The following is a 20895-nucleotide window of genomic DNA, read 5'->3' as shown; positions in this document are numbered from 1 at the left end:
AAGTCACTTTTACTTTAATGCATCTGCTTTGTAGCACTGTCCTGAAGATGTGGAAATATGATTTCCAAACGTATTTTCTTGGATCAGTGGTCATGCTGACAAAGTGCCCAAACCTATTGAAAAATCTGTGGACATTATATCTATTTGATTATGAAATATTATTATCTGGTGACTAAGGGGTCAGGTTTTCTTGGGAATGAGGCATTATCCTAAGGGGACCTCTCAAAATCAAGAGAAGGGCCGGGCACCCTGGCTGCACACAGCAGAACCACCAGACGATTGTCAAGCCCTGAACTTCCGTTCCTGCTAACCATGGTGCAAGTTTGACTTGAGCATCTCTGCCATCTGGTTTATGTTTTCTAGTGTGACTCTCATCTGGGGAAAGTAAGACTTCAAATTCCTACTTCTGCTACCTTCTACTTAAGGGACTTGAGTCAAGTTACTTAACATCAGTGAGCTTCAGTGCCCTCTAAAATAAAGTATAGGGGTGTTATGGTGAAAAGAGATAACGTATGCACAGTATTTAGCATAAGTGCCTCTCAATGTAGTAATGCTCGGTAAATGGGAGCTATTATTAATGTTACTATTATATTCAGTTATTCAGTGGGAGAGAAAAACAGTGGTTTCTTTTAACAATCAGAAGACTAAAATATTATATTCCTTAAAGTCAGTTGAAAGAGGTTTGAAGGAAAAATATAAATACAGATTTGCTGAATTATGCTGAAGAGATTAAAACATTTCATAACTACATTTCTCAGTAAAATTTATTTATAAACCTATATATTACAGAGGTACAAGTAATAATCAAAAATACTGATTTAAATACCATCTCTTATAGGTCTGAATACACTGATATTAAGGATCTAGTTGTGAATTATTTGGAGGATGGTCTTTATTCAGACCTAAATAAAATCTTGGTTTTTATCCTTTATGATCTAATATACATTAGTTTTTTTGTAATTCTTTTTTTAATGAGATTTTATGTAATGAACATTTAATGAAATGTTTTCTCTCATGTTATAAGCACCATTCCTGCCCGTAAGGGGTTTAGAGTCGTGATTATTGCCCCTTGTTTCCACCCTCATCCTGAGCTCTCCGGAAATTAATCTTCCTGATTTGTAGTATTTCTTGCTTTATGCCTATTCCCATTTTTGCGTAGCATGTGGTATTTTAATTATTTCTTTAGATGTCTAGATTTCACAGTCTCTTTTAGAGGCAGAGACTTCGTCATCCTGATGCTTCTAGAAAAGTGTCTTATGCCTGATAGGTGCTCCGTAATTCTTTATTGAATTAAGTTGATAATGCTCAGACATGTAAGACCCAAGGTGCAAGAATGCTCTCTTGTGAGTTTTTATTTCAGCCACATGGCCATCATTCTGACACTGACACTGTGTGGGCTGTTGATGGCCCAACAGTATTTATGTATTTGTGACTGTAATCCTGACCCATTGCCCTTGTAATATATATATAATATATATATTTTATGGTTTATAACTCTGATATATACTATGATGCATAACTGATATGTTAACATTTTGTGCTTGGAGGATTCTGAGAAGATGGTAGGAATGGCAGCATAGTTGTTCAATCTGCCTGAGTTGTCACATAAAAAAGGAACAACTAGATCACACAACCAAAAACCCATCGACAGCATTTACACCAAAACTGAATGACAAGGTAGCCCTAAGAACTCCTAGATACACGTGGATGGGAAAAACCACCTATAGCCACAAGACCTGCTGTTGTATGCGTGGCTGTGAGAGAAAGCAGAGGGGAGCAAGGGGGCATCTAGTGGACTTGAGACCAGGAGGACTCCACAACTGCTGGCCGACGTTCCCTGGGAAAGACCAGGGACCGCTCTAAAAAGAGTGGGTGCAGGTGCCCCAGCAGCCCCTGTGAACTCTCACAGTTGAGCGACAGGGCTTCCTGCCAGGGCTGGGTTCACTCGAGGAGAATAAGCAAGACAGGCACGAAAGAAAGAAAGGAAAGAGAAGGTCCAGAGAAAGATGGGGAGGGGGCAGGGCTAGGAAGTCTCAGAAAGCAAGGGACCAGAGTTTGAACAGTAAATGGAAAACTGCAGAAGAGAGACCTCTGCGAGGTTAGAAGAGTATCCAAGTCCCTGCCTCCTTCTAAGAGATCACCGACAGTGGTTTCACCTAGAAATAAGCACCGGGAAAGTACCAGGGGCAGATCCCACACTAAGGTTTAAGAAAAAGTGGAGAAGGGGCAGAATAACATCCTTGGCAATGAAAACACATGGCAAAGAAACACCTACAAAATAGACGACAACTGTAATTTGATGTTTCAGAACAACCTACAAGACATTTTTTAAAAGTGATGCAAGACATGAAAGAACAAAAATCAGAATTAAAAAATGTCAAATAAGGGGCCAGCCTGGTGGCGTAGTGGTTAAGTTCATGCGCTCCACTTCAGCGGCCTGGGGTTTTCAGGTTCGGATCCCGGGCGTGGACCTAGCACCCCACATCAAACCACGTTGTGGCGCCATCCCACATAGCATAGAGGAAGATTGGCACAGATGTTAGCTCAGCAACAGTCTTCCTCAAGGAAAAAGAGGAAGATTGGCAACAGATGTTAGCTCAGGGCCAATCTTCTCACACGCACAAAAAAAATGTCAAATTTGTTGACAATTCAGGAAATATTTATAAATAAAAGATTATTCCAGAAATGAAGATTAAACTAGAAGGAACACAAGAGCAGATAGACACAAAGACAATGCTGTAAGAGAAGTAGAAAGGGAAGGAGGACTTTTAAAAATCACAAAGCAGTGAGGAAAAAAAGATTTATAATTAAGTGAGAAATAGTGAAGACTGGCAAAGATGATCCAACCTACAAATAAGAGTTGCTGAAGAAAAAAAAACAAAATAAAGCAAAGGAATGGAACAAATTCAAAAACAATAATTCAAGAAAAATGTCCTGAAACTCAAAAAAGAAAACTGAAAGCATAAATTAGAATAGTACACTGTGCCTCTGAAAATAGTGACCCCTGATGAGCTATTAAGTGCTTGAAATGTGGCAGGTGCCCATTGAGATGTGCTGCGTGTAGGATTCCAAAGACTCAGTATGAAAATAAAAAGTAAATTATCTCATTAATAACTTTTTTTCTTAAAGATTGGCATCTGAGCTAACAGCTGTTGCCAATCTTCTTTTTTTAAGAAAAATTTTCATTTATTTTTTTTTTCTCCCCAAAGCCCCCCAGTACATAGTTGTAGATTCTAGTTGTGCATGCTTCTGGTTGTGCTATGTGGGACGCCACCTCAGCATGGCCAGATGAGCAGTGCCATGTCCGCGCCCAGGATCTGAACCAGCGAAACCCTTGGCCGCCGAAGCAGAGCACGCGAACTTAACCACTTGGCCATGGGGCCGGCCCCTCATCAATAACTTTTTATGTTGTGCATATTGAAGTGATAATATTTTGGATATATGCATTAAATTAAATATATTTTTAAAATTTCACCTCTTTTTAAAAACTCCTCTATGTGGCTACTAGAAAAATTATAATTACATATTTTTGTGTTTTGGGGTTGCATTATTATTCTCTTGGACAGCACTGATCATGAACTCTAGCTTCCCTTCTGGATCAGGGCACTGTATAGAATCATTCTCATTCTAGATTCAAAGGATCCCCATGAACAGAATTGTCATGGGAGTAGTCCTTTAGACTCCTTCTCTCTTTCCCTTTCTCTCGTAATCTTCTTAGGATCTCTCTTTGTCTTTTTTCTTGTATCATTTCTTCTGGCCTGTCTAGGAACGCTTTTTCCTCCTGAATAAACCAGAGCACAGCACAGATGGTCCTTCCTTCTCCATCAGGATGAGGATGCGCTGCAGCTGTGATGCTCACCTCTGCTTATGTCCATCATCTGAGTGAACACAGCGCACTTCCTGCAGAGCTCTAGAGCAGAGCTTTCTGGAGCTCTTTGATCTGAAGTATAGCTCCTGTCTTTTGTGGCACCCTCGGGAAACCCTGCATTTTTGACTCCTCTTTTTTCCCCCCCTCCAGCTTTTGCTTTCTGTTTTGTTTTAATGCTCTCCAACAGAATTTGTCTTTGTTTTCCTTGTGATTTATCTTTTCCAGATAATCAGTTTGAAGGTAAGCTTCTGTGGTATTAAAGTTATAAACCACCTTTATTTAAACTGATTTTTTTAGTGAAAAAATAATCTTCATTAAAATTATTAAAATCATTGATATGTGGAAAAGAATAGAATATCAGGGAAAGTAAACCGAGACCTCTATTGTTCCATTGAAAATTTGAAATAGAAAGACAGTAATTACTTGAAGATATTTTGCAGAATCAGTTCATAAACTTTTACAGAATTTATGTATGTTCTTTAAAAGAATAAATATTACCAGTCCACATTTCTTTCCTTAAATCTGTTCAGTGGAAAGAATATTCCTTGTACTTCCACTTTCATTCTGACCCCCCTGTCTCCAACCAGCCCTTCTTGGAATCAGTATTAATATAAAGAATACTGAATTGTGATAGATCTAAAAACAGTCAGGTTTGATTGCATTAGTTAGCCGTAATGGAAAAACAAAACACTGCCATTCATCCTGAAATATCTTTTTTAAATGTCGAGTAGCTGTAGACATTTCCCTAAACCAGGAGCTCACGTTGGGAAGTGAGTTCTTTTTTACATGGTGTCATTACTAGTGGGTGTTACTGGAGATGAATTGCTAAGTGGTAAAATATTCAAAGCTAAGATAAACAGACATTATTTTAGAACTCTTAATTTGTGAATCATACTGGTGTGACTATAATTGCAATTTTGTTTTCCATAAGAGGATTTTTGTGGATATTAAATTATTATAATAAAATGAAAAGAATTTTTTTAATTTCAACTTTATCTGAATGTTTATAACTTGTTAACTCTGCCTCTGGAAATCTTGACAATGCTAGTTTTATGTACCACATCTTTTCTTCATAAATAACATTTTTTGTTAGTTTCTAGTCACTTCATGTCTCTGCCTAAATTATTACTAGTTCTCAATTACCAAAGTCTGGTAAGATTTACTGCTTAACAAATAAGCATTTATTACAGTATCTGGAATTGAGAAGTGAAATAGATATGTGATTCTGCACATCTTTCCTTGTTTTCTTTAAGAACACATTAGATTTTCTATTATGTTCTTAATTAGAGAACAGGAAATTTTCTCTTATTAATCCAAGCTATTGAGGACGAGGAAATCAGAATGTACAGTAGAGGAAAGGTTTGGATAGGATTATTTTCTGGCTTCTCTGTTCTGTATGTTACAGCTCATTGATAGAAACCAGGCCTTGATGTGTCTTTGGTTACCTTTAGAGACATACTGTCCAATACTCCGTGTCAGTGATCCTGGGCAGCCCATTTGGGGCCCCAGACAGGAAGAGTCCCTCGTTGACCCACCTCTTCTTAGATGATCTTCTCTCTCGGGTGCCTGTGGCAGATAAGCACATCAAGCCTCTTTGTGATTCCTATGAAACAGTCTCTGTGTCATCTCTGATTGTTTGTTCTTCACCCAAGTTGCTGGTAAGGGTAGGTGCGCGTAGCATTTCAACAGTGGAATGTGAGCTGATGAAACAGAGCTCAAGTCCGTCTCTAGCAAACAGAGCTTAGCAACCTCAGGAGTGATGGCAACTAAAACCTATTGTAATATGCCTGTATGTCTTCTAGAATGTGAAACTGTCACCTCTTTGATCACTGGGTCCCGTGTGGCCCCACACTGTTCAGTAGCATCTGCACATTCCAGCCCTACCCCCCGCCCCACCCACCCTCCCCCACACACACTGGGAGCTTCTCCAGAACCTTCGGTGCCTGGCTTCACTGGATCTGCTCATCTCTGCGCATGTGGAGGTGGTTAAACATGTACACTTCCTGTAAACGCTTATCACATTACCACTTTACCAAAACTATTTTGAAGCACATGGGTAAGAATATTCAGTTTCAACCCACAGATGTGGAGGGAAAAAGTGTGAGCGGCAGAGCTGGGACCAGAGAACCTGCCTTTGGACTTCATTCTGTGGTTCTGTTCAGGGCACCCTGACCACCTATAAGATCTAATCAAGGACAAAACATAAGAAATGTTATCCTTTTTAATGCTTATGTTACTAACTGTTTAGTTATTCTTTTTGGTCATCTTCAGTTTCATTTTGGTGTGAAAATTAAATTCTGGAAACAGTCATGTAAGGAGCAAGCATTGAAGATAGGTAGAGACAAGTAACAATAAGTGATTTCCAGGTAAAATGGAGAAGGGGAAGAAGAAGAAGAATACAGTAGCCCTCATTTCATCTGTGTTATGGATTCTTTTCCCTCTAATTCCATTATTTTATAGATGGCAAAAGTTATAACCACAGAAATTAAAATGACTTGTCCAGGTTCAATTCAGTGGCAATTATAACCCAGATTTCCTGACTACAATCAATATTGTTTCCAGTATTCTACACTGACTTCCCCTACTTTGAAAAAGAAGAAAATTTTATCATACAAGTTAACTAAACCTGAAGCTAATACCACAGAAATGTGGAGAAGATCTGAAGCAAGAAACTCTTAGCAAATGTGGTCAGTCCAAGTAGAGGTTTACTCCCAAATGAATCTGCAGGTGCAGCGTGTGCTTTCCGGAAGCTAACCGTATCAGTTAGCTTTGCTGCATAACGAACCATCCCAAAACTTAGTTGCTTAAAACAACAGTCCTGTATTATAAATATTTTACAGCAGCTAATCATCCGAATCAAACTGTAGCAGTATTTGTTATTTGTACTTCCACCCCGAGCTTTCTATCAGATCTTTGAGGTCCATTGTAATTAAATCCATATGCTTCTTAAGTGATGCAATATTTCTTCTAAATCTTAAAGACTGTCTTTAAGAAGGAAAGAGAAATTTATTTTCTCTGACCTTTATTTCACTTAAGAAATAATGATGTTTCATCATAATGTGATTTACATTTACGCTTTTTATTTTTAAGTCTTTAGATAAAATGTTTAATAAATGTTTAAAAAGGAATAAAAATAGTGTTTCATAATTACAAATAGCATCTTTTTGGGGTAACCTTTGTACCACTATAATGCCCTAATTGTGAAAAACTTAAACTCAGGCATTTTTAAAGATTATTATTGTTGTTAGTAATGGTGTACATTGGGTTTTATGGGTTTCAAAGTGGCTTCATGCGATTTAACTGTCATTTTTAAACTAGCTGCCTACAGTGTCACACTTCATCATTCATGCTGCTATATTCTTGGGTCTGCTTTATATTTGTGATAGAAATTTTCAAGCATAAGTGCCCAGGTATCCTTTTCTGGTACTGATTATTGTTGAGAAAGTATGTTTATCCACGCCCCCTTTAAGTTAGATGTCTAAAATGGGTCCACCCAGCATTCATAGTCAGTATGTCCCTTCCTTGGTGTGCTGCTTTTGCTCCTGTTAATGGTGCATCTTATATCCCTTTTGTTTGCAGTGTCTCAGTTTGAAACCGAATTCTACATCAGTGGACTTGCGCCGCTCTGTGATCAGCTTGTTGTACTGTCCTACGTCAAGGAGGTTTCTGAAAAAACAGTAAGTTTTTTCACCCCGAATACAAAGGGAAGTGACGGTTCATTTTTAGCGTTATACCTGGATCAGGTTGCCCATGAAACGATGCTGCCGTCATCTGAGCAGAACTCCCTGACCTGTGGAATACGGTCGGAGGGGCTACCCTGCTGACCTGCTCTGTTTACCTTTCAGAAGCTCCACGCATTGTCTGCCTTGGTTCCTTTTGCTGGGCAAAAGGGAGTCATTTTTTTTCCTCTTTTTTTAATCTCTCTTGGTATTTTAGTTGAAAGGAATGAAGGATTCCTCTTGCTGAAAGGCGAAGAAACTAAGCTGACACTGTGCATTAGCAGAAATGACAGCAATGAAGTTGATCTGCTGCAACAACAGGGGTCCCTGTGGTCAGAGGGAATTACAGAAAGGGCAGTTCATTATTTCCTGCGGTCCAGACCTATTTCTTTACTTCCCAGTGATTCTGAGTAGCTTGATTCTTGCTTTGAAATAGATTCTTGCTAAGTCTCAGTTATCAGTGCAAATGATGGTATGAAATGTGTGGCTAATAGGAAGCAGCAGAGAATCTGAATTGTGTTATGCATGACTTTGGAATGAAGCCTGTTATAGATGGTCCAGTGGAGGGGCATGCACACTCAGCCTCCCTTTGAAGCCCAGGGCGGCCCCATTCCCAGCTTTCTTCATTGTCGGCTTCCAGGGGTCCTGCCAGGGAGGGGAGAGGGGTGGCTTCAAGGCTTAAACAAGGAGAGCTTATTGTAAAGGATTTTCTTTTGGATGCTGTGTATAAAAGAAATTGTAATTGATTGTCTAGCCCTTTACAGTAAGTAGACTCTCCTTGGCTGTATCCTCTCCTCTCCTTTTTTTTCTCTTTTTCCTTTTTAAATGGCAAGAAATAAAATAGGGAGAAAAGCCCTGGGAGCCCCAGTTTTGAAGTGGTAGCTGCTCTCGAGCATTTCTCTGAGCGAGCACTTGCATTAGGAAGCCATTGCTATAGTAACCTGAAGCTCTGGGTGCCCATGTTGCTAGGCAATGGGAAGCTGTCGACTTAAGTGAACACTCAAACCTGCTAAAATCAATAGGACTGGCTTCTAGCCCTGTTGCAGGACATCAGTTTATTATTATTTTATTTATTTTTTTGAAAATAAAGAAAAGCAGTGGCTCCTGAGGGAGTAAACACAGTGCTTTTTGATGAGGAACGTGGGGAGGGTTGAGAATGTGATTGAAAGACATAAGGAAAGAAGCAGCAAAATGAAAAAGGGAAAGCCTAGTAAACAATTGACCAAAAAAAGAAAGGAAGGAAGGAAACCTTTGTTAATAAAAAGAGTATTACAAAAGGGTGAAAACCAGGAGAGGCTGCTCATATAGGAAATTAGAAAATGGTATTTTTTCAGAGGAAGAAGTGAGGGTCTTAGAAATAACTTAAAAATTTGTGTGCCACTATGTATAGCTATTAATCTTATGTAACACCAAGTACACCTGAAATCCTTGAACACAGAATAAGCTGGTAACATTACGACAAAAAGCATAAAGAGGCAGGCTTAGGGCCAGTCACACTCCCCTTTTTCTTTTTTCATATCAAAAAGCCTGTTTAACTGCAAAATTAAAATTCGTTTTTATATCACTGATAATATTCTCCGCCAACATATTTTCCCCGTTACACCTTTTACATACATGCATGTTTCCACGCACTTGCAGTCGTAGTTTTAAGCTCTTCTCTTTTTTTTCATGAGGAAGATTCGCCCTGAGCTAACATCTATGCCACTCTTCCTCTATTTTGTGTGTGGGTTGCCGCCACAGCATGGCCACTGACGAGTGTTGTATGTCCGCTCCCAGGAACCGAACCCAGGCCACTGAAGTGGAGCGCACTGATCTTAACCACTAGGCCACAGGGCCAGCCCCTACAAGCTCTTCTGAATTCCCATATTTTTAGAAGCATTATTCCATTCTCTTTCCCTATGGCTGTGTAGTCTCCCATCATTATCGCTAGCAGTGGTTGTATATTCTTTCCTCTTGTTGATATACCCTAATTTATTAAGCTGTTCCCCTCATGTTGGTTTTTCTTTCATTCATTAATAAAGCACATGTGTGTTAAAAATCATGCTAAGCATTGGGGATCAAAGATCAACAAGACCAAATTCCTGCTCCTCAGAATTTCACAAATGAGTAGGGCTGTGTGACCTCTGGACAAACGTAAAGTAATGAGATGAATCACATTGCTGATAGTTTTCTTACACATATAAAGGAGCTATTTATATAGTCTAGTGAGTTTTCTTTTAATATTTGGGTCAAATATTTTTTTCTCTTCTGCTATTTTGATTTTGATATTTTTTACCATTGTTATAGCAGTTAACTTTTTTTTAATTAAAATCTTTCAGTCTTTTCATTTTTTTTCTGTTTCAAAATTGAGATATTTCTCATTTCTTATAGAGCTGATAAATTATGCTGTATATTTACTGGGTTTTTTTTTTTTCTTCTCTACTAGTTGATCTTTTAGTTGAGATTTTACTTTTGGAATGTTTTAAATGTGTGAGATGCAAAACTAATGTCATTGCTTCTCAATTAACCTAGCAAAATTGATCAAAGAAATCTCTGAGGTTTACGTAGGAAACTTGGAGAGTTGAGGATAGTTCTGAACTTTTTTATTCCGTCCCTTTCATCTGTGTTCTCTGCACCAGTGTCACACTGCTTTAGGTCTTGTTGCTTTAGAAAATAGTCAAGTGTATGTCTTATGCCTGTGTGCTAAGTGTTCAGAAAGCATGAACTTTAAAGAAAATTTGATTTCAAATCTGAGGTTCACCATAAGTCCCAGTTTTTCCACAAAGCCCAGTCTGTTTACTTATGTAACTTTGACCTTAGTAAACATTTCGCTCCTTAGTTCCTTCATCTGTAACATTAGGCCGAATAATACTTACTAAGGGTTAACTTAAGACCTCAATGAGAATAATCTGTGTATGATCACCTACTCGGCTAATAGAACTGTCATAAGCCCAGTAAATCGTGTATTCCCCCCGTTCTGTCTTGATCTAAAACTGTACTGTCCAAAACTGTAGTCACTAACCATATGTGCCTATCTAAATTTAAATGAGTTAAAATTAAATAAAATTAAAACTCAGTTTTTCAGTCACAGTAGTCGCATTTCAGGTGTTCAGTGGCCACCCGTAACTTCGGTCTATCATGTTGGCAGTGTAGTTAGAGAACATTTCCATCATCTCTGCAAGTTCTGCTTTAGACATAACTCTCAATCTCTGGCTTTTCAACATTACCAGTACTTTTACTCGTGGTGGCGGTGGTTTGGATAACAGAGCAGTTTGTAATATTATTTTGCTTTTTCTCACATTTGTCAGGAGGAGATGTGACAAAGTTGTCTAAGTACACGATAGCTGTCCCCTTGGAGCTGCATGGGCTGCAGCACTGGGCAACTGAAATGACACAGTAGTACTTGTCCTATTTATCTCATGCAAAAGGTCAGGAAATAAAATACTTACGAGGCTGTCTGTGGCAGGTGGTGAGAAGGGCTTACATCTGCCCAAATTATGAAACCAAGGCATTTATTCATGGCTAGCTAGAATTACTTTGCATAAATTATAGGAATGTAGTTAAAATGAGCCTTTCCCCTCTTTTTTCCCCCCAGGAAAGAGAATACTGTGCCAGGCCCAGATTGGATATTATCCAGCCACTTGCCGAGACTTGCGAAGAGATCTCTTCCGATGCTCTGACAGTGAGGGGCTTTCAGGAGAATGAATGTAGAGATTATCATCTAGGTGAGAGAGATCAAGGATCTGGCTCGTGTTTTGTGTTACACTTAGGTTTTTTCCCCTTCCACTCGAGTAGCACAGCCAGGAATAAAACTGAGGTGCTGAAAGGATCTTAGAGAATATTTAGGCAGGCCTGTTATGTTGAAAATGAGGGCATCGAGGCCCAGAGATACTGCACGACTTGCTTGAGCTCCCACAGCAGGGGGGAGGGGTAGAGATGGGGCCAGGACAGAGGTGAGTGGGGGCTGTAGCCTTTGTTCTTTTGTTTGGTCTGTTGTCCTAATTAATTAATATAACACTAACTCACATTGATGTCAAGCAGCCTGGTTCTGTGGTTGCCATGTCCCTCCCAACTTTATGTCCCAGAAGGTGTGCTCTGAGATGGCAGAGAAGTCATCTTTCTGTTTGTGACCCAATGCTCAGAGCCTGGAAGAGTACCTGGCACATACCAGGCATTTGCTGAATATTTGTTGAGTGCGTGAATGAACATAGTCACTGCTTAGAAATAAAGAGCTGCTATTTAATCATACCAGGGGCATCTGTGTTTGGGTGTCGTCATATCTTCGAAAAATACGTTGATGAAAATAGAACAGCTTGAGCTTTTTAGGAATTCTTTCCTGCTTTAAAAACAATTGACATTTTTTGAGAATATTTTTAGTCTTCATTTTGGCTAAAAGAAATGCAAAAATATTCTATACGTGTTTGAGCTTTCTTTATGAAGCCCCTAATCAGCTGAGAAATGTTGAGAGCATATTCTGGACTTGGCAGAAAGCACGTGTGATTCACAACTGCAAGCATCCAATCTAGGTATTTTGCTCAGAGCAAACTCTGCTGCGCACTCAGAAACCCTTCAGAACAGGTTTTATAATTGAATTCTGCGGGAAAGCCCCACGACTGGCGTTGTGCACAACATGCCGAAATGATAGATGATGTCCCCAGGGCCTGGGGCATCTGTCATTTATGCTTTAGATGGCCTTGACCTTGATGAGGAGGAAACATTTTTCGCCGACTGTGGGTTGTAATTGTTCTGTAAAGATAGAACGGTGCTGTAAGTGGCCATAAATAAAGTGTATATACAGTAGATGAATTCTGATATGCAACAGACATGGAGAATTTTGAACGCTGTCTTTCAGCGAGGTCAGAATGTTCATGTATTAAACACAGAATTTTGAACCTACCTTGTTTTTTTAAGTTTTTTTTGTATTTCCTCCCTCTCTCTCTTCGTTTCTCCTTCCCTTCCTTCTTTTTTCTTCCAAATAATTTTACACTTAAATATTTTTTCATCACTGGAACATGATCTGTCATTCTCTGCACTGTCTCCACCCCTACCTTGAAACAGAGCCAAACACACTTGCTCCAGAGGTGGGCGAGTTTTCTTTTGTTCTGACCTAGTCTCCCGAGACCACTGCCAAGGTTCCTACTGTTGAGTCACCGGAATTGTTCCTCTCTTCTCTCACTTACAGAATACTCCGAAGGGGAATCACTCTTTTACATTGTGAGTCCAAGAGACGTTGTAGTAGCCAAGGAACGAGACCAAGACGACCACATCGACTGGCTCCTTGAAAAGAAGAAATATGAAGTAGTTTTGCTTTCACTTTCTTGAAATTATTGACATGCCTATACCAGAAAGAGGATAAAAGGTTTTGGTAATAAATCTTTCATTTAGGTGAATTAGAATGCCTAAGCTAAAAATATGTAGGAGACTAATAACTTTCCAATAGTCATTCAGAGATTAAGGGGAGAAAGATTACTTACTGTTCAGTGGAGAAGAGGAGTTGATGATAGAGAGGGAGTGGGTTAGATCCAGCCTATTGAAATGTTTATTTTGTGGTTTTCAAAGAATATAAAATAGAGCTAGTATTTCAGAATTGCCTATTTGGATATTTTAGTGAAATCATCTATTTTGTGCTTATTTCATATGTAAAAGTAAAGCTATCAAATTAGTACTAACTTAGGATATTTTGAACTATCTGTTCAGATAGAATGACGTTGTCCACTTTGCTGAGTCTTGATTCAGACGGATTTGAGTAGATAATGTGCCATCATGACTTTTTTTTTTAAAAAGGGAAACATTTTTTAACTTTAGTAGCTGCAAAGTCGTTTTTGTGTTGGTTTAGTTAGAGAAACTCTGGATGGGCTTATATACTAATCAGCTAAAAAGAAATAAAAAATAGTCCACTTACTTGTTGCTTTAGGTTTGTAAGCACCTAAAAGGATTTGGAAGAGAATGTTTTTAATTTATAAACATTTAGAGTCTAGGTATTGATACCAAGTTCATACCCCAGTTATTACCATGTTGCTTTAGATCCAGTAGTTTCTTAAATTTATTTAAACATAAACATATTTTATTAAAACAAGTTTTGTCATAAACATTTGTGTTAAACTAATAATTATAAACATTCCAAAATAAAAATAAAGTCAGAGATTTTAAAAATCTTAATGTAGATGTATCTAAATGTATGCATATAGTTTACTTTTTCATGTTTCATAGAGGAAAAGAGCCCCTTTGTCAATATGTGTCATACAGATTTAGAATGATGGATGAGTTTTTGTTTGAACCTAGCAGATTTGGTTTTATTTTGATTTGTGTCTGAAATGTGATTCCGGTATCTTAATCTGGAAATGAATTCAAATGGAAATAAGAGAAGTCTTCATTTTGGTTGAGTGCTTTTGTTTGAGTTTGAATTCAGTGAGGTTCATTCAACCATAACATTAAAAATTCCTGTGCTTGAAGCAAAAGCCACGGGAAAATGGGGCTTTATTTATGTAGTGCAGAACTTGAAAGCATAATAAATACAGTGCTTATAACCTCAATATCTTTCTTTCCCACTCCCTCCCTCCTTTTCTCCTCATTTTATCATGCTTATGTAAATATAGGAAGCTTTGATGGCAGCTGAAATTAGCCAAAGGAACATTAAAAGACATAAGATTCTGGTAAGTGTGTAATTTTGTTGTTTGAAACATAACTTTACCTTTCACTAAGTTATAATGAGACTGAATGTAATTTGAAAAGAACAGATTCTTCCTACTTTTTGAAAATTTATTTCAAACTAATTCTCCTACCTGTAAGGTCAAAATATTTCCTTTTATTGAATCAGTTTTGCCTTGTAAACAAGAGGCTTGAACACCTGCTCAGAGGTAGTTTTAGGTAATTTGGAAACTGGATTTGTGAAATACGCTTTAAATACAAAGCTTTCCACTTATGTCTGGGAAAGTTTCTTTAAGTCATAGGTAAAATCACATTATCACAAAATTTATCAAAAGAGTGGTTTCCTAAAACTAGATTGCTTTGGTGTCTCCACAACAACACATTCAATTGATTTTGTTATGGAGACTGATCTAGGACATCAAATACATTTTTATTACATTTTGGACTCTGGAAAAATACAGTGAAAGCCCATTTCTTTGCTAACTGTGACAGTGAATGTGCAGATGGAAAGCAGAAAAGAAATCTTATGCTGTGAACGTGAAGTGTCCTTAGAGATCCTCTAGCCCCCGACTCTTGTTTACGGATGAAGACTGGAAACTTAGTCGTTCATGGCTCTCTGGGTTTCAGCACAAATGCCTTCTGTCTACACTTTCCCCACCTTAGACTTTTCTGTAAACTCCATATAAAAGCCTGATTCCCAAAGAGTATACAAGCAACATAATTCAGGAACTAAAAGGAGGAGAGAGAACCAGGACATCTTTTTTTTTTATTTTTTCCATTCAAAATTTTAGAGAACAAGCGAAAATTATTTAGAAATGGAGCAGAAGGCATTCCAGCCAATAGAATAGTGTATGTGATGGTTTAGAGAAGTGAAACCGCTTGGCCTGCTTGGTTATATGGGGCAGTTGAGGAGTTTATACATAGGTAACAAGGGCCAGATCCTGAAGGGCCATGTGTCATTAGGAGCTTGGCTCTATTTGGGAAGCTCTAGAAGACAGATTAAGCTTTCAGTGCCATCAGATTTGCTGGTTAGAAAGATTCTCTGGTGGAGCTGAGGGCCGCAGGGAGGCCAGCTGAGATGGGAATCAATTAAGTATGATCTCTTCTTGGTATGGAAGTAGAAGTAATGAGACCTGCAGAGTTGGTAGAAATGGCAAGGTGAAGATAGATGGAAGATATGGTCAGCTGGACTCTTGGGGATATGATGACTGGCTCCGTGTACACAGGAGAGAGAATGAGAAATCTTGGCTGACTCCCAGGCTTTAGACTTGGGCCTCTGGTGGATGATGTTGCCATTCACTGAGAGAGAGAAAGAGAGAGAGAGAGAGACTGTGCAAGGAGGAGCAGGATCGGGGTGGGGGGGGGCAATGAATTCTAGTTTTGACACACTGAATTTTGGCCACCTGTGGGACATCCTAGTGGAGCTCAAGAAAGAGATCTGGACTCAGAAATAGATTCAGGATAGTCATCAGCAAATTCATGAGTTTGAACCAGTCCATGCAGGGCGTTTATAACATCAAAGAACAGAGAACCATGACTGGAACCATTGGGAACGCTGACATTCAAGGAGTGATGCATACAAAACAGATTTGGAACAGCCAGAGGAAAGTTGTATCATGGGAACTGAGAGAGGAGAGCATTTCAAGGTAAAGAGAGTTAAATGCTCAAGTAGTTGAGCTAGGCAGATCAAAAGTAAGACAAGCTCAGCTAGTTAGTTGTACATTGGGGCTGGTGAGATGAAAGTGACTAATGAATTTTCTGTATATGTATTCTTCATTCTCAGCATGCTCTAGGGAGTGAAAAGTGAATAGGAGCGTATGAAATAGAGTTGAATGTATACTCTTAGGCAGCTGTGAAGTGGAAAAGAGTGAAGACTGGCTGGGGGCCATGACGTCATGAAGGCTGTTGTTGACAGAGGAGTTATGTGTAAGACAGACACTTAACATGCTTATGCTAAGGGAAAAGGTAAAATCGGGTTAAAGTTAGAGGAATGCAGAGAGAGGGGGTGAGTGGCAGAATAAGCTCCACAATGAGGAGGGGACATGGACATGAGGAGAAAGGTTGGAGAAATTGGCTCTGCAAAGGAGACTTTCTCTTCTCAGAACCTGGACAGAAAGACCCTCCACTGATACGTGGTATGTGGTTTGTTTTCAGAAAAATATAGTTAGGCACCCTTTCTTCCCTCTGTAGTTCCTACAGATTTGAAATATGATTTCCTACAGAGTAGTCATTAAAGTGAAAATTTAACAAACTAAGAACAATGGATATTTTCCTTCACTCTTGAAATGGGCATGTCCTAGACATTAATTATGCACAGAATTTCTTCTCCCGGCACAATGTAATTTTGTACCCAGCAGGCAGAGAGAGAAGTGGGCCCCTGCCGTTTCTGCCATCCAGGAAGAAATGTCACAAAAACTTTTTTGTACAGAAAGTAGAAGTTAAAATCCACGTTTGTTATATATACTGAGTTTAAGCTTCTTGTGAAATGCTTTTAGAAGGAAATTGTATTTCCTAAGAAGAGTTGTGGGGAGATCAAGCAAGAGCACCCGTGTCTGTGGTGACAGGGGTCACCCCACGTCCTCTCAGAACCAGGGTAGAGTAAGTGGATGCATGTGAACTCTGAAGCTAGTCAGCTCGCTGCTTCGAGCCCCACTTTTCTCATCTGTAAACTCGTGGGTTTGAATCACGTTTTTTAGTTCTTTTTTACTTTAATGTTAACTTTAATATTTCCCTTTAATATACTGTTCTGTCATTTCATTTTTCTTGCGACATTTCTTCAGACTTGAGACAGAGGACACAGGTAGCTCACGTTTTACAGATGAAAGCACAGGCACCAGTTTTGTATCCAGCGACATTGTGAAATTGTTGGATCATGTTGCTAATTATTGGAAATTTCTTTTGTAGAAAATCTGTTAGAAGTGGGCAGGTTAGGAGCCTTTCACATAGTAACATTACTGGGGCCATCCTGATGGCATAGTGGTTAAGTTCGTGCACTCTGCTTCAGTGGCCTGGGGTTTATGGATTTGGATCCAGGGCGCGGACCCACACACCGTTCATCAAGCCATGCTGTGGCAGCGTTCCACATACAAAATAGGGGAAGATTGGCACAGATGTCAGTTCACGGACAATCATCCTAAAGCCAAAAGGGGAAGATTGGCAACAGATGTTAGCTCAGGGACAATCTTCCTCACCAAAAAAAAAAATTAGTAACATTACTTAATTGTTTAAAATTGTGAATTCTAAAATTTGTGAAAATACAAGGACATTTAAATATGCTTAAGAAAGAAATGAGAATAATTACATAAATATGCTTGAGAAAGAAACAAGTGTAATTATATAAAGCAAACTAAGATGTGTAAACAGGTTCCAGTTGGTGTTGCTTATAGGACCCTAATGTCATGACCTGCTCAGAAACTGAGACTCACCTTTTCAGCTGTTCCAGTTAATTATGAAATTCCTTTATTTAATTTTCCCTAGGATATTGGCTTGGCATATATAAACCACCTGGTGGAGAAAGGAGACTATGACATCGCAGCACGGTAATAATACCATTTTCATAATTATGTGTTAATATAAGTAGAATTGAGCAATGTTGAAAAAAATTAGCCGTTCTCTGCAGTTGACATTTTTTAATATCTTTCTAATGGGTAATTTTGGAATATTAATGGTTTTAACCACGGAATAGAGTGATATTTATTTACCCATCTACTGTCTCGTTTTCATCAAAGGAGAAATTTTTTTGGCTTATTTAATGAGAAAGGTGCTGAGAACCATGAGGATTTTCCCCAATTTAGAAGCTAACAAGTTATCTTGGCCCCGTTTCACGGGTGCTAGCAGAACACATGAGGCTCCTGGGTCAGAGACACAGGACTGCCAGTCTCAGCAGTCATAGTAGCCTGAGTACCAGCACTTGTGCCAGATCCTACAGCGCAACACCGCGAGGGCCACAGGGCCCTGCACAGGCAATAGGTTATGTTACAGGAGAGGGATCCCGACCTTAGGGTATCTGAATCTTTTCTAATGGCAGTAAGTGTGCCTGCCCTTGGCAACAGAGGAAGACGTTATTTTTATTAAACTAGACAGTAAATAAATCTGCTCTTTGCTCTGGAGGGAGACACTATCTGTGTCCTCTGATTTCTAGGGCTGTTCCCTCCACAGGCATCCTTGAGAAGATAGTCCAGAATAAAGGCAGTCAGTGCCTCTTTTCACGACTCAAGAATTGTTTCCCAACAAGAAAGTGGCAGTGGAATGGCAGTGCTCAGACAGACCCCAGGCTCCTGGCTGGCCGGAGTCTATGGTGGGCTGAAAACATAAATGGTATATAGTGGTCGTGGGGGTCTCCATGAGTCACTCCCCCTGGAGCTGTGCCTGTCTGCAGGACTGCACATACAGGGCAGCCGGGGAAGATAGCCTTCACCCATGCTTTTCCTCCCCTGTGACTTAGGGAAACGTGTTTCTTTGATGTATAAATTGTGAGGTTTCGTTTATCCATAAACGCTTCTCCAGATTCTATACAATGGTAGTATTTGCGTTTTCTGAAGTCTGGTTTTGTAGTCCATTACGTAAAGTCATTCTAGAAGTGCTTCATATTGGCGCTTCTGAGTATGATGAGATTTCTTCAAGGCACGAAAGGTCCCGAAACCAGCAGGGCTCATCTGGATAAGTTGGAAGCTCAGAGCAGGAAAATCATTGGGAGAACCCCTAATTGTAGTCTTCTGAAAGGGCTTCTTCTTTAGTTAGAAGTATTTTGTATTCATTTCGATGATTTCCATCAACCTTGTATATGCAGTCAAGTGAATAACAGTAATAACTTTATGTTCATTGGCACTTGAGAGAGAAATTTGTCAAAACTCTGGGATGAGAGATGGATCTAAACCACTGGGGAAATGTCTACTTATTCTGTCTCTGTTTCTTTTTTAATTTATACTTTATTTATTTATACTATCTCCCTTGGATGTTTTTGATGCCAGGAAATGCCAGAAAATTCTTGGGAAAAATGCAGCACTCTGGGAATATGAAGTTTATAAATTTAAAGAAATTGGACAGCTCAAGGTAAGCAAATCTTTATTTTTAACTCAGTTTTTGCATGTAGAATATTAATATTGAGATGGAAATAAAATGAAGACAACAGTAACCAGTTCTTTATTGAGAAGTATCTTGGCTAGAAAGAAAAATCCACCTTTTAGAAATTAGTTGCAAAATAAGACCCTAGTTTATATTTTGTGCATTAAAATGTATACAATATTACATATATGGTGTGTTCATTTTCTTATCTCCTTCCAATTCTCTCTTGTATTCAGATGAAGTTTTCATGTTCCTTATAATGAATGTGGAAAACAGGTATAGTCTCATCCAGCAGATTATAAAACATAAGGCTTTTTTCCAAGGTACTGAAGAATTAATGCATTATTCAAATAATGTTTTACTTGCTGGAAGATAAATGGAAAAGTTCGACCATGCAACTCTAGCAAATAATTTTGGTGTTTCATGTTTTTATCTTTCAACTTAGTGCACAGTCTCCAAACTAATTAATAAAGTGTTCCTGCATTTGTTTAAAACCTTTTTGTAAACTTTGCAGTATTTGTGGGCCTTTTCAGTGCCCTCTTGGTATTATGCTTTTAAGAATTCCCAGTTACCCAGCTGGGCAGCCCTGTGACTCCTCGAGGCTCACCCTATAAATGTTATTCTTCCTGGGGGGCCATCAAGGACACTTCTCGTCATGCTTAGTGGGCTGTTCCTGTGGCCAGGTTTACCCTGATGGCTCCATAACCGGGACCTCTCTTTTGAATTCCATATGTGTGTTGGAAGTGTGTGATGACCATTTGTCCTTGCATGTACTGCTGATAATGACCACTCAAATTAGTCTGAATACATTTCCTTCCCAAATTTGGTCCTTCTCCTTTCATTCTGTGTTTATGACATCGCAATTTACCCATTCCTCCATGCGTAATAGCTCCAAGCCACGGCCTTGATGGGAACATCTAACTCACCTGCTGATTCTGGTAAACTCCGATTGTCAGTTTTACCTTGTCAGTGTCAGTTGGGCCTCTTTTCCCTTATAGTACCACTGCCGTAACTCTCGATAGATCTATGGGCAACTGTAACCCAATGTTAGCTGTTTAAACAGTAATAAATCTGCTACTCTCACTTTGCTAATATCTGTTGTTTCCTTCCTGCCAGTAGGATAAAATCTGAATTCCTTTCATGACCCCACTGCACCTTTCTCTCCAGCCTCATCTCCCTTCAGTGACTCTGTCCACATCCCTGAGCTACTCTGGCCTCCCTGAGCAGAGTGTGCTTTCACGGCGCCATGCCCTTGCTCTGGCTGGTGTTGCTGCCAGGGTGCCCTTCCCCTTCTTTCTTTGCCTAATAGACCCTGGGCATCTCTGACCTCTGCTTCAGTATGCGAGATTCCCCATAGCACCTTGTTAACCTCTCTCTTATAACACTTACCACAGAATATTGCAGTTGGCTGGTTAGATCTCTGCCTGTCTTCCCTCTGGGGCTGTGAGCTCCTTTGCATGGTGCCTCTGTCCCCAGTGCAAAGCATAGTGATTGGTGCACAGTGCACTGCAGTCATTTAACAGTGTGTGGAAATTCCACACTTAGCACTGAAATAGCTGAAGAAAACAAGGTATATTTCTAATTTCAAAAGATGACTGAGTTTTTAAAAGTTGATAT

The 20895-nt window shown here is 39.2% G+C and overlaps 1 protein-coding gene across 1 annotated transcript in view; it reads left to right on the top strand.

Annotated features, from left to right (window-relative positions):
• VPS41 (VPS41 subunit of HOPS complex) overlaps window positions 1-20895 on the top strand; it is a 177852-nt gene that overhangs the window by 119646 nt on the left and 37311 nt on the right. Inside the window, exons 11-16 of the mRNA XM_046669630.1 lie at window positions 7448-7545; window positions 11162-11291; window positions 12749-12864; window positions 14163-14219; window positions 17692-17753; window positions 19185-19266. Of these exons, the coding sequence (XP_046525586.1) occupies window positions 7448-7545; window positions 11162-11291; window positions 12749-12864; window positions 14163-14219; window positions 17692-17753; window positions 19185-19266 (545 nt within the window). The remainder of the gene's footprint in view (window positions 1-7447; window positions 7546-11161; window positions 11292-12748; window positions 12865-14162; window positions 14220-17691; window positions 17754-19184; window positions 19267-20895) is intronic.

This window comes from Equus quagga, chromosome 8 (assembly GCF_021613505.1).
Source record: "Equus quagga isolate Etosha38 chromosome 8, UCLA_HA_Equagga_1.0, whole genome shotgun sequence".
NCBI lineage: Eukaryota > Metazoa > Chordata > Mammalia > Perissodactyla > Equidae > Equus > Equus quagga.
This window is presented reverse-complemented; position numbering and strand designations above follow the sequence as displayed.